We start from the raw sequence: 15000 nt of genomic DNA, 5'->3' as shown, positions 1-15000 counted from the left end.
TCATAAAAGCCTGGAGACATGATGTAATGTGAAAACATTGAACACACACACACGTATATATACACATATACACACACACACACACACCACATGTCTGAGCTGATCTGGATGGATAAAAGTGGTGAGGTGATTTTCACACCATTGCTGTGTTCCAATCCCAGACTTTCCCCAGAGTGTGTAGGGTTGTTTAACACACTCACTGGTGGATGTCGGCTTATACACAGACGACTCGGTCCACTTAACGTAGATTATTGCTCTTTTTGTAGATCACTTTTTCTATACATTACACTCAGCCTAGTTTCCCATAAGTAGTGTCACTAGGTAGGCACATAAACACAGCTGACTTCTAGGATTCTTATTTTGCAAATCTCGAAATGCAATGTGAGATTCCAAAGCACTCCATAACTCTCAGCAGCACTGCATTCTGGGTAAACCGTGCATGTGCTCCTGATGTCTGCTGTGAAACCCAAATGGAATTAAGGACTTAATCATGGAGAGATGGATAAAGGGAAAGTGATCTGGGACACAAGACAAGGTTTAATCAAGCTATGAGCTTTAAACCACACACACACACTACACACACACACTACACACACACACTACACACACTACACACACACACTACACACACACAGCCTGAAAGCCTCTTATCTCAGAGCACTAGGAGTGTGTGTGTGTGTGTGTGTGTGTGAGACAGACATGGGGGAGGCAGACAGAGACAGAGAGAGTAAATATACTACAGTTGGAGCCATTCACACCCCACAGTCTGATTATTTTTGTTCGTCTGTGTGTGAAAGTTTGTGTGTGAGTGTGTTTTCTCACCTGCGGGGGCTACTGATCGAGCCAGTCATCTCTGAGCCCTGAGTCCTGAAAAGGTGGGTACACTCCGTCGGCAGCATCTCTACACACACACACACACACACACACACACACACACACACACACACACACACAGAGAGAGAGAGGGTAAAAACAATGAGTGTGATCCAGTTGAGTGATCCAAGGAAATTAAACACACACAAACACTCCTCTATCTAAGTCTGCATGTTAAATGTCCCACAGCCACCAGGGGGCCATGTGTAATAAACACTATCCTGTGCTTACGCAAGTAATAAAGTGTGAAACGGGTCTATTGAGGAACGAGGTGTGTATGTGTCCCCTCTAAAGGTCCAGTTACTACACCACACTGCCAACAGTGTTGGGATGAATCCCAGCTGGTGAAAGACAACAACCAGAGGAGAAGCAGGAACAGAGACGGGACGTCAGTGATGGTGTGATGAACTCGTCACCATGTTGCTCAGGAAGTTGCTGCTTGTTTCATAGCTTAAAAAAAATGCAAGACAAAACCCATCTGAGGAGCTGCTGAGGTAAAATGAGTCTTTATGGAGGAGAGAGAACCCAGTTTAGGTTTTGGTACACACACACACACACACACACACACACACACACACACACACACACACACACACACACACACACACACACACACACAGAGTTCTCTGTGTGTATAATGAAAGAGGTTCTTATGCAGTAGGAGTAGAGGTCAGACTCCACACACTCACTGATGTATCACAGCACCATATAATAGTCTCCAGTCTGTTAAAAGAAATCTACACGTCATTAGTGTGATTAAGATGAACTGAACCTCATAAACCGTAATCTTCTGACTTACAGCAGATAAGAAGCATCTACAAACCCTGTAGTGTGAAACAGCGAGCGATAGCATTCGAGTAAAAAAACAGGTCATGTGACTGTGCTGAGAACTAATCAGGTGCTAACTCACACCCAAGAGTAATTAGCACGAAGCAGCCGTCAGTGCAGTGATTCTGATCAGATGATTCTGTAAGAGTTTCTGCTCGTCTACTTGATTTCATCTGAGTGTTGAAGCCAAAGAAAAAGGAATCAATCATAGAGGGGCTTAAAAGAATTTCCAGAACATTAGCTCTACCTTGGAACCCCATAAAGGTCGTCATCATCAACAAGTGGAGAAAGAGACAAGACAAAGTTTTAGCATTGAGGCTGCCAAGAGACCCACAGCAGGAACATCTGGCGAGTCCTGATTACAATCTCGTACTCTTCGTGTCTGGGGGACGTGGTGGGAAAGCTAGCCTGAAAAAAGCCAAACCGCGTAATAAAATATGTTCTGATCTGACGAGACAGAGTTAGAACTTTTGGGGTATAATAAGGACACCAGAGCCACGGTGAAGCACGATGGTGGCAGCATCATGGGCTGGAACTACTTCTCTTCAGCTGGAGCTCCAGTCAGAGGAAATCATGTACAAGATCTACTTCACCTTCCAGCATGAAATCCAGCCAAAGCACAAAAAAAATCTTTTTACATAAAAAAATCAGCAATTTTAACTGTCTGCCTCTCTGTCTGTCTGTCTGTCTGTCTGTCTGTCTACTTGTCTGTCTGTCTGTCCACCTGCCTGTCTGACTTAATGTCTGTTTGCCTGCCTGTCTCTCTGTCTGCCTGCCTGTCTGTCTGTCTGCCTGTCTGTCTGCCTGCCTGTCTGTCTGTCTGTCTGCCTGTCTGTCTGTCTGCCTGCCTGTCTGTCTGACTTAAAGTTTGTCTGACTTAATGTCTGTCTGACTTAATGTTTGTCTGTCTGTCTGTCTGCCTTCCTACATGTCTGCCTGCCTGTCTGCCTGCCTGTCTGTCTGTCTGTCTGCCTGCCTGTCTGTCTGCCTGCCTGAATGTCTGTCTGCCTGCCTGTCTGTCTGCCTGCATGCCTGTCTGTCTGCCTGCATGCCTGCCTGCCTGTCTGTCTGTCTGTCTGTCTGCCTGTCTGCCTGTCTGCCTGTCTGCCTGCCTGCCTGTCTGTCTGTCTGCCTGTCTGCCTGTCTGCCTGTCTGCCTGTCTGCCTGTCTGCCTGCCTGTCTGTCTGCCTGCCGAATTAATGTATGAGCAGCACTGACTGTGTTCATTTTGCTGTTTCTCCGGACCTGCTATACAAAGACCTGTTTATGAGTAGGTGTGTGCATGTGTGTGTTCACGTGTTTGTGTGTATACGTGTGTTTATGTGTGTGTGTGTGTGTGTGTGTGTGTGTGTGTGTACGTGTGTTTATGTGTGTGTGCGCGTGTATGTGTGTGTCAGTATGTCAGAAAGACTGCCAGGGGAAATGAAGGAAAATACTTAACTAACAAGAGCAGCCTTCAGACAGAACACAGAGGTCCTTAACACACCTCAACCTGCACACTCAACAATTTATATACACTCACACACACTCACAGTCACACAGACACACACTCTCACACAGACACACACACTCACACAGACACACACACTCACACAGACACACACACTCACACAGACACACACTCTCACACAGACACACACTCTCACACAGACACACACTCACACAGACACACACTCACACAGACACACACTCACACAGACACACACACTCACACAGACACACACTCTCACACAGACACACACTCTCACACAGACACACACTCTCACACAGACACACACTCTCACACAGACACACACTCTCACACAGACACACACTCTCACACTCACACAGACACACACTCACACAGACACACACACACACAGACACACACACACACAGACACACACTCACACAGACAGACACACACACTCACACAGACAGACACACACTCACACAGACAGACACACACACTCACACAGACAGACACACACACTCAGACAGACAGACACACACAGACACACACAGACACAGACACACACAGACACACACTCACACAGACACACACTCACACAGACACACACTCACACAGACACACACTCACACAGACACAGACACAGACACACACTCACACAGACACACACTCACACAGACACACACTCACACAGACACACACTCACACAGACACACACTCACACAGACACACACTCACACAGACACACACACTCACACAGACACACACACTCACACAGACACACACACTCACACAGACACACACACACACAGACACACACAGACACACACACTCACACAGACACACACACTCACACACACTCACACACACACACTCACACACACTCACACACACACACACAGAAACACAGACACACACAGAGACACACACAGACACACACAGACACAGAGTCACACAGAGACACACACTCACACAGACACACACTCACACAGACACACACTCACACAGACACACACTCACACAGACACACACTCACACAGACACACACTCACACAGACACACACTGACACACACTGAGACTACATTTCCTCTAAAACCCCAGGAGAATGGTCACACTCAAGACTCAAGACACACACACTCACACAGACACAACACACTCACACAGACACACACACTCACACAGACACACACACACTCACACAGACACACACACAGAAACACACTCACACAGACACACACTCACACAGACACACACTCACACAGACACACGGACACACACAGAGACACACGGACACACACTCACACGGACACACACTCACACTACATTTCCCCTAAAACCCCAGGAGAGTGGTCACACTCAAGACCTTTATTCAGTTCTAGTACACAAACACACACACACACACACACACACACACACAGTCAATTGTTCTGCCAAGCTACAAGTAACCACTCAATTACACAATTATGCAATTCACCTAGATCAACATGAGCATGTGTGTGTATGTATCGGAAACCAGCACGGTGTGAGCACACAATCATGAACAGAGCTATTCATTCACACACACGCATGCACACACACACACGCACACACACATGCATGCACACACACGCGCATACACACACTCTCTGCATTAACACCCTGCACATCACTCGTCATTACTTTTCCCCACTGATGCTGATAAATAAAGCAATAAACACGTCTCCTGTCAATCTGTGATTTCTAGATGAATAAATACTTTTGAATGAGTTTTGGATTTGAGACACAGATCAGGACAACAATCCCACTGAGACTGGAAAGTTTTACAGTCAGACAGTGTGTTTAACGTCATTTACATGCTCTTTAGTAAACATCCTCTTTAGGGATGTTCTGGTTCTGACGTCCATCTTGTGGATGTCACTTTTAATCCCCCAGATGTGTGTAAACTCCACAGGCGAGTGTGTGAACAATGTGGCTCGTGTTCCTGCTGCTTCTGCCATGCGTTAAGTGTAAACCAGGTCCGTCCGTCGCCGCCGTGATGCGATGGTGGAAATGAGACGAGCTTTAACACACGCCTCCTGAATCAGCGCAAGGAATGTTCTTTTAGTCATTAACGTTACACGTGCACGTGTTAGTGGCGTAATAAAACGTTCAAATGTTACACTGCTGCTAAATTATGCAAAAAAGAACTATTTTATTAGTCTAGAACTTATAAATATAGACTGTTCCGTTAGGGGCCGTTTGTCCATGTTTGAGAACCGCTGATCTAAGAGCTCTTTCAGTACGAATGTGTGTTTTGCTAAAACACACGTGTGTGTGGGTGTGTGTGTGTGTGTGTGTGTGTGTATGGGACTCACTGTCAGCTTCTGCACCCTGATTGGGCAGTGATCCCAGATCAACAACTAAGCCGTCCAAACAGACGTTCAGCTCTCCACCCGACACAACCGAGCCTTTATTCTCCATCTGTAACTCCAGACTGAGCTCCACGTTCTCCACTGAAAGAGAGAGAGAGAAGAGTTTATAAAGTGTTGCTGTAGTGCCCCCTGTTGTCCTAAAAGTGTGTGTGTGTATGTTACACCCAACCCTTAAACTTCAGTACACTGTGGTACCTGTAGTGTGTTGCTGTGTGAACTATTCCCACACTAGCCCTAAGCCCTGTGTAGTGCACATGGACGATTACTTTTCCCGTGGTGAGTGCGCAGTGTGTCCAGCAGGTCGATGGTGGCGCTGCCCAGAAGCTCTTTCCTCAGAGTGTGACAACTCCACAACTTCAGGTCCAACCGGCTCAGAGGAGTCACATTACTGCACACACGCACACACACACACACACACACACACACACACACACACACACACACACACACAGACCACTGATCAATCATGTATATATATGTATATTGTATATGTGGCCCCACCCCTATTTACGTTATTGGACATGTTAAAGTTACTGCTTTTAGGTGTAAAAAAAACTTCACTGGCATTTAGTGTCTGCTATAAAGAAAGCAGTCATTTAACAGTCAGAGACCGAAAAATCCAAACACACACATCAGAGAGATTAAACATTAGCTGTTGGCCAAGACTACTCCATGAAGCACTGATGAGCTCAGGAACAGCAACAGAGCACAGAATCAATCAGGAGACAACATCAGAGTTAATAGAGAGGCTCCACAACAAGGTATCCAACTGGAACAAAGCTGTCGTGGAGAGAAGGGAAGATGAGATGTGGAGGATGTTCCAGCTTAGTGGTGAAGATGTTGGGATACTGATCAGATGGGTGGGAACCAAGCTGCCCCTGTTGGGCCCTTGAACAAGGCCCTTAACCCTCATTTGCTCAGCTGTATAACTTGAGATAAAAATGTAAGTCGATCTGGATCAGGGCGTCTGTCAAAATGCCGTCAGCGTAAATGTAGAAGAAGAGAAGAGTTTGGAGAAGGGAAGGAAGTGCTCATGATCAGTGTGGGTGTGTACGGCTACAAGGGGAGCTGAGAGCTGGGAACAGCAGCAGGAGAAAACGCTACAGCACTCAGTGGGCGGAGCTTCAGACAGTATGGACAGTAACCTGACGTGTACATGAACACAACCCAGTTTAAAAAGTAAAAGAAGTGGAATGTTCTTCATCAGCTGGAGGTACAACTTTCATCTGCTTTCAATTTGTCATCATAAAGCACTACGGCATAACATCACACCTATTCATCTCTCTCTCTTCCTTTCACCCCTCTCCTCTCCCCCTCCTCTCATGGTGTATGATGATGATGATGAAGACTTACAGTGTGAGGTCTTCGTTCCACTGCAGGTCATTTCCACTGCGTTTGCAGGTTTTCTTGGTCTCGGTGCTCAGACCGTCAGCCGTCACCTCCACAAATGAGCTGCCGCGAGCCAGACGAGCTGGGAGCTTCGGAGACTGAGGCCTCGCTGATACCACTGACACACACACACACACACACACACACACCACATTAGAGTTATTACACCATCGTCGGCATTTCTATTATCACACACATTCCGCTGTCATTCAGACCTGCAGCCTTCATACATATTTTCCGTGGAGAACTCATTTACACTTTACACTCTGAAGTCTTCATCATCTCTTCTCTTTTTAACCCATAGTACTGTCACAGCATGTCCTAGGATCTTACCCAGACCTGCGTTCACACTAAACACCTTCCTCACTAATTACTGGCTATATTGTTACACTCGCACACGTGCACACTCGCACACGTGCACACTCGCACATGTGCACACTCACACGTGCACACTCACACGTGCACACTCACACGTGCACACTCACACGTGCACACTCACACGTGCACACTCACACGTGCACACTCACACACACGCACACTACCAAATACACTTAGATTAATTTACACACAGTGAAATATGAAAGCAGCAAAACTGTAGTGTGTGTGTGTGTGTGTGTGTGTGTGTGTGTGTGTGTGTGTTTAAGCAAAGGAAAAAAGTAAAATGAGTAAAATAAACCATGCCATCTAGTGTGAGTGAGGATGAAGTGCATGCTAGTATAAATTAAAAAACATTCATCACTGCTCACTGTTCGAAACAATGGAGATGGTGTTTTTATAAACACAAGTAATATTTAATAATTATATTTAAAAAAGATATAAAATGTCTGATTTATTCACCAAACAGTAATGTACTTTGACGTCTATTACATTTACATTTACGGCATTTAGCAGACACCCTTATCCAGAGTGGCTTACAACTGAGCAACTGAGGGTTAAGGGCCTTGCTCAGGGGCCCAGCAGTGGCAGCTTGGTGGACCTGGGGTCTATTAGTCTATTAGTACTCCATCACAACATCACACAGTGACACACAATACACTTTTTCACTACTTTGTTTTTCTGGTTGTTGCTGTTTTTTGTTTTGTTTTGGTTTTTTTTACAGATTTTGCACCGGCAAATCTGGATGTAACACAGGAAAAGAGGAAACATGACACATTCAAAAAAAACAAACGCTTCAATGTGTTCTCATTTACAGCATTTGGCAGACGCCCTCATCCAGAGCGTTGGTCAGGAGCCAAGCAGTGGCAGTCTGAAGGACCTGGGATTCAAGCTCACAATCTTACAACAGGGATCAACAGAGTACTCTATTTATCCATTAGTCCATTTGTCCATCTGTCTGTCCATCCATCTATTATCACACAGCATGTTACAGAAATCTGCCTTGCACAAGTAGTCTGTTGCTCTCTGTGGCACTAAATCATGACACTTTAGGTTTACGGCACGTGGCAGACGTCCTTATCCACAGCGAAATACAGTGAAAACATCAGCACCGGTTCACTAGGACACAGACTTACCATCAGGATACAATCAGCCTAAAACTACGCTGGGAGGAATTATAGCAGTTTGTTTTAATAATTAACGTGGTAGAATATGTGCTAGTTTATGACTCCCAACACCAAAGATCTAATCTCACACCCAAACAATTCATTTACCCTGTCCCTGATGTGCCCTGTCCTGCACAGTGATTCAGAGCTGTAAAGAACACACACGGATTCTCTTAAATCATTTTTGAAAAGCGCTCTGTTTAAGAGATCAGCTGTAATAAACCACCTGATAATGTAGTGAGACAACATAAGTTACAGAAGGTCAGATTTTTTTACCTTTTAAGGTGAGCTGTGATTTCTCTGTGTTTATCAAACCACCGGGTCGACTCACACTGGCAGCTGCCATCACATCACCGCCTGTAAAACACACACACACACAGACACATACACAGATACATACACACACATACACAGATACATACACACATACACACATACATACACAGATACACACACACACACACACACACATACACAGATACACACACAGATACACACACACATACACAGATCCATACACACACATACACACACACACGGTTATAAACTGAACAATTAAACTCCACTTCATTCTGCACTTTAACCCCCAAACTCAGTGTCTAGATTTACTGTGTATGAGAGAAACCACCACAATACATTAACGTATTAGTAATAATGACGTGTTTGTATGACGTGTTTTACATTCCTATGGTTTAGACTCAGTATAAAATGACATTTAACAGCTTTAACACTTTAACCCTTAAACTTAATGCCATTAGAATTAAACTGCTGTTCACGTCATCATTAAAACAGTACAAACCTTATTCTCCGAACACAAAAACACAACTTATTGTCTTATTTATTCCCCAATCTGTCTATTTCTTTACCATCTCAGATCATCTGCGTTGTCTTTATGACACATAAACACGGAAGTAGCATTAGCATTAGCATCTTGGATAAAATGTCTAATGTTCAAATACACAAACTGCCTTATGTCACTTTAAAACAGACACACTGAATACATCACACACACTTGATTTAAATGGTAACAAGGAAAATAATGTAATAAATCTGTTTTCTGTTCTCATACCGTTGTATTTTCTGCTCTGATCTGATGTTTAGCTTTTTACTTCCGCCTTTGTATGTAGTCATGTGACAAGACAGAAAATGGCGCATTGCATTGTGGGTGATTTCACACCGATCTCGCAGATAAACAAGACGCTGTTTAATAAAAGACACAAAATGTCTTTCTTTTTATTTCATTAAATCCACATTAAAAGAGTTGCTACTTTATTTTGCGTTTTATGTACAAATTATGTATAAATAAAAATAGAAAAACAATTTTTTAAGTTTGTAAACTGTTTCTCAAAAGTGTGTGTGATTTGTGTGAGTTTACACACTGCAGCTGTCCCTCTGTAATGTTCTTCTGTTCAGGACAACACACACACACACACATACATATACATATACACAAATATACATACATACATATATACACACACATACGTACATATACACACACCTCTGTAATGTTCTTCTGTTCAGGACAACACACACACACACACATACATACATATACATATACACAAATATACATACATACATATATACACACACATACGTACATATACACACACCTCTGTAATGCTCTTCTGTTCAGCACAACACACACACACACACATACGTATACATATACACAAATATACATACACATACACCTCTGTAATGCTCCTGTTCAGCACAACACACACACACACACATACATACATATACACACATATACACACACATACACCTCTGTAATGCTCCTGTTCAGCACAACACACACACCTCTGTAATGCTCCTGTTCAGCACAACACACACACCTATGTAATGCTCTTCTGTTCAGCACAACACACACATACATACATATACACACATATACACCCACACATACATGGTTAGGTTAGGTTAGGTCAACTTTATTATCCCCGAGGGGCAATTTGTTTCACAGCCAGCAGAATCCATACAATCCCAAACACACAACAACAAACAGTACAGAGGAGGAAAAAAAAAATTAAGTATTTAAAATCCCAATAGCAACTGGTGCAAAATAATTTTTAAATCTATTTGTCCTGCAAAGCGGTAAAGAATATCTACATGAAGAAGGTAACAACATAAAAAGATTCTGCATACATACATACACACACACACACACATACATACATACATACATATACACACATATACACACACATACACCTCTGTAATGCTCCTGTTCAGCACAACAGACACACACATACACATACATACATATACACACACACCTCTGTAATGCTCTTCTGTTCAGCACAACACACACACATACTGTACATACATACATACATATACACACATACATACATATACACACACACACACACACATACTGTACATACATATCCACACATACAGTATACACACACATACAACTCTGTAATGCTCTTCTGTTCAGCACAACACACACACACACATATACACACACATACACATATACACACACATACACAGACATACACATCTGTAATGCTCTTCTGTTCAGCACAACACACACATACAACATATACACACACATACACACACATACATACATATACACACACATATACACACACATACACCTCTGTATTGCTCTTCTGTTCAGTACAACACACACACATACATGCATATACACACATATACACACATACACACACACATACACCTCTGTAATGCTCTTCAATGGACAATAAGGGCAATATAGTCTAATGTTCATTAATAATATCCAGTTATGCTGTAATTCTGTGAAGTTATGCCACAGAGAGGGAGAGGAAGAGAGAGGTAGAGGAAGAGAGAGAGGGAGGAAGAGAGAGACCAAGATAGAGGGAGGAAGAGAGACAGGGAGGAAAAGAGAGGGAGGAACAGATGGAGAAAGAGAGAGACCAAGAGAGAGACCAAGAGAGAGGGAGGAAGAGAGAGACCAGGAGAGAGACCAAAAGAGAGGGAGGAAGAGAGAGAGATACAGAGAGAGAGAGAGAGAGAGAGAGGGAGGAAGAGATGGAGGAAGAGAGAGAGACCAAGAGAGAGGGAGGAAGAGAGAAATATTTGGAACTGTTATACTTTTTAGCTGAGACACATTTTTAATGTTCATAGTGAACAGTGAGCAGGATGAATGGTAGAATTTAGCTGTTAGTGATCTTCACATGCTGAGATACTTTACTCTCACTTGCACGAAAATAAATCTTTTTACTTTTACTTAGAATTTAATAATATTAAATGATTAATGAATGACATTTTTCCTACTTCAGTCATTATTATTGTAAACGAACAGTCCTTTACTTGAAGTAGACTAATTAGGTTTCTAATAATCTGAGGTGAAACTCTGAAGACTCTGTATGAGCTTTAAGTTTATCTTCAGAACAATAACTACTGTTGAGTTTTTGTGCTTCAATATTTGTCTTATTCTTTTCTAAGTTTGTGACTCAACTACATTTTAACTTCTATTTTAATTTTGAAGCATTTTATTGAATTTATTGATCCACTGTTAAGTGTCAGTCGAATCTTGTAATTACAGGTCAGATCTATACAGAGGAAATGGTCTGCTTTTAAAAATAAAGTTTAGCATTTTTTGCTTGTGATGATGTCACATCGTAATATAATAAGAATGTATATAATAACATTTAAACCCTAAAAAATAATAATAATTGTTTATAATAGTGTGTGTGTGTGTGGGGGGGGGGGGGGTTGTTTCCCAATCCGGCTGCTTTAATGACACACACTACACACCCACTGTGTCCTCATGAAGGGTGTGTTGATGAGCTGATGAGTTAAATCAGGCATGTTTCAGCAAGAAACACCAAAAAATGTCAACTGAAAATCTAAAGCAGCAGAACTGAGACACATTTAAACAGAGAGAGACACTAAAACACACACACACACACACACACACACACACACGGCACCAGATCACATACATCTATTTACATATACAGATGTTTAGACTCATATGTGTTTTGTGTGTGTGCTCTGGTTTGGTCTACACTCTCCTGTATACCTAAACACACTGCACCTTTCTACATGCTACAAATGTGCATGTGAGGAAGAAATTTGGTATTCACGAGAAACTACAGTATATGTAGTGAGAGGTATGAATTTAAATAAATTAAAATGTAATTTTAATAACCGTCTTAGTGTCAAACTATTTTGTTTTAACTTATACTGAACTGTTTACACATAATTCACCTCTTTTATTCAACACATAATTTCACACCATATTTTGCTCTCCTCAGCTGCTGTGACTCCACTGGAGATCCTGATAAATAATGTTTTATTGTGCCTTTTCTTGGAGACATGAATCTGAGGTTCTAAAACTCTAGAGAACCTCAGAGAATTGTCTGAATATTTCTACTTTTTTGGTCGTTTATTCACCATTTTTTGCTTTTTGCTTTGTAACCTTTGCCACTTAATGGAGCTGTGACATGTATGCGCTCATTATAGGTGATACACACACACACACATTTACAGACATACACACATTTACAGACACACACACATTTACACACACACAAACATACAAACACACACATACACACACACGCACATTTACACACACACACACATATACAAACACACACATACATACATACACACATACCTTTACACACATACACACACACAAACACACACATTTACAGACATACACATACACACACCTTTACACACACAAACACACACACCTTTACACACACATATACACACACACACACCCACACACCCACACACCCACACACAAATTTACTGAAAGATTGACGAATGAGGGTCAGTGTGAAGATAATTGAGTCCAACACACTTAATAAACCGAGGACTGATTAACCAGCTGTGGCTCTTTTCTTTCCCAGATCTTTTCACATCTGGACTTCAGTTTCCATTTTATCTCTGAACTCTTCTCAGCAACCAATCAGCGCCCTAGGTTAGCGCATGCGCAGTGTGCGTCTTCACCCCTAAGCTAGCTGGTGGCTAACACAACATCGAGTGGCATCAAACTTCAGTGATTTGGATTAAGACAGAAATCCGATGGCGAGTTGTTCGCGTTACCACAAGCTTCAGTGACCGGACATGGATCCAGGACGCGGGGAGCGGCGCACCATCTTACACGTGAAATAAATACGTGTGTGAAACATTAGTTAGCTTAGCGGCTAGCGCTTTTGGCGCTCGGGCTAATTTTGAGCTTTGCCGAGATTGAGCGCTATCTTAGCTAACAGGCTAACGGCTAACAGGCTAACGGCTAACTGCCCGTGCAGTAGTTTCAGGGTCCGTGCGTTAGCTTAGCCTTCTTACCTCAGCTTAACTTCACAGTTATTTACACATTTTACTTTTAATAACCAAAACACATTGGATTAAAACCACCACATCTGTAAGTATATCATTATTAAAGAATAACTAACTTGTGTTTACTTATAATTGGTTATTAATTATTTAGCAGTTAGCATTGATGCTCTGTTATTGAGTCAGTAGCACAAATTTATAAACATATTAAAGTGAGTTTACTGGCTGTTTATAATGTTTTATCATTTATATATGATGGGAATTTTAACTTTGTATAGTTCATAAAGTAAGTTGTTCAACTAAAGTAAAGTAATCGAGTAAAACACGTAAAAGTGTTCAGGTGTGTGTGTGTGTGTGTGTGTGTGTGTGTGTGTGTGTGTGTGTGTGTTTCTGTGTGTGTGTGTGTGTGTGTGGTGTTTCTCTGTGTGTGTGTGGTGTTTCTCTGTGTGTGTGTGGTGTTTCTCTGTGTGTGTGTGGTGTTTCTGTGTGTGTGTGTGGTGTTTCTGTGTGTGTGTGTGGTGTTTCTGTGTGTGTGTGTGGTGTTTCTGTGTGTGTGTGTGGTGTTTCTGTGTGTGTGTGTGGTGTTTCTGTGTGTGTGTGTGGTGTTTCTGTGTGTGTGTGTGTGTGGTGTTTCTGTGTGTGTGTGTGTGTGGTGTTTCTGTGTGTGTGTGTGGTGTTTCTGTGTGTGTGTGTGTGTGTGTGGTGTTTCTGTGTGTGTGTGTGTGTGTGGTGTTTCTGTGTGTGTGGGTGTGTGTGTGGTGTTTCTGTGTGTGTGGGTGTGTGTGTGGTGTTTCTGTGTGTGTGGGTGTGTGGTGTTTCTGTGTGTATGGGTGTGTTTCTGTGTGTGTGTCTGTGTGTGTTTTGTGTTTGTGTGTGTGGTGTTTCTGTGTGGGGTGTTTCTGTGTGGGTGTGGGGTGTTTCTGTGTGGGTGTGGGGTGTTTCTGTGTGGGTGTGGGGTGTTTCTGTGTGAGTGTGGGGTGTTTCTGTGGGGTGTTTCTCTGTGTGTGGGGTGTTTCTCTGTGTGTGGGGTGTTTCTCTGTGTGTGGGGTGTTTCTCTGTGTGTGGGGTGTTTCTCTGTGTGTGGGGTGTTTCTCTGTGTGTGGGGTGTTTCTCTGTGTGTGGGGTGTTTCTCTGTGTGTGGGGTGTTTCTCTGTGTGTGGGGTGTTTCTCTGTGTGTGGGGTGTTTCTCTGTGTGTGTGGTGTTTCTCTGTGTGTGTGGTGTTTCTC

General features: G+C 42.8%; 2 protein-coding genes across 2 annotated transcripts in view; one reads left to right on the top strand and one right to left on the bottom strand.

The window, feature by feature from the left end:
* Window positions 1–9648, bottom strand: part of wwp2 (WW domain containing E3 ubiquitin protein ligase 2) — a 33666-nt gene extending 24018 nt beyond the window's left edge. The window contains exons 1-6 of the mRNA XM_060885791.1: window positions 9542–9648; window positions 8749–8829; window positions 6896–7049; window positions 5809–5930; window positions 5486–5623; window positions 823–901 (exon numbers count right to left, since the gene is read on the bottom strand). Of these exons, the coding sequence (XP_060741774.1) occupies window positions 823–901; window positions 5486–5623; window positions 5809–5930; window positions 6896–7049; window positions 8749–8818 (563 nt within the window). The 5' untranslated portion in view covers window positions 8819–8829; window positions 9542–9648. The remainder of the gene's footprint in view (window positions 1–822; window positions 902–5485; window positions 5624–5808; window positions 5931–6895; window positions 7050–8748; window positions 8830–9541) is intronic.
* A 3782-nt stretch (window positions 9649–13430) lies between these two features.
* frs2b (fibroblast growth factor receptor substrate 2b) overlaps window positions 13431–15000 on the top strand; it is an 11147-nt gene continuing 9577 nt past the window's right edge. The window contains exon 1 of the mRNA XM_060884447.1: window positions 13431–13861. The gene's annotated coding sequence lies outside the window, so the exon portion shown is untranslated. The remainder of the gene's footprint in view (window positions 13862–15000) is intronic.

Source organism: Tachysurus vachellii, chromosome 13, assembly GCF_030014155.1.
Source record: "Tachysurus vachellii isolate PV-2020 chromosome 13, HZAU_Pvac_v1, whole genome shotgun sequence".
Classification (NCBI taxonomy): domain Eukaryota; kingdom Metazoa; phylum Chordata; class Actinopteri; order Siluriformes; family Bagridae; genus Tachysurus; species Tachysurus vachellii.
Note: the sequence above shows the minus strand (reverse complement) of the source record. Positions and strands in the feature narration are given on the sequence as shown.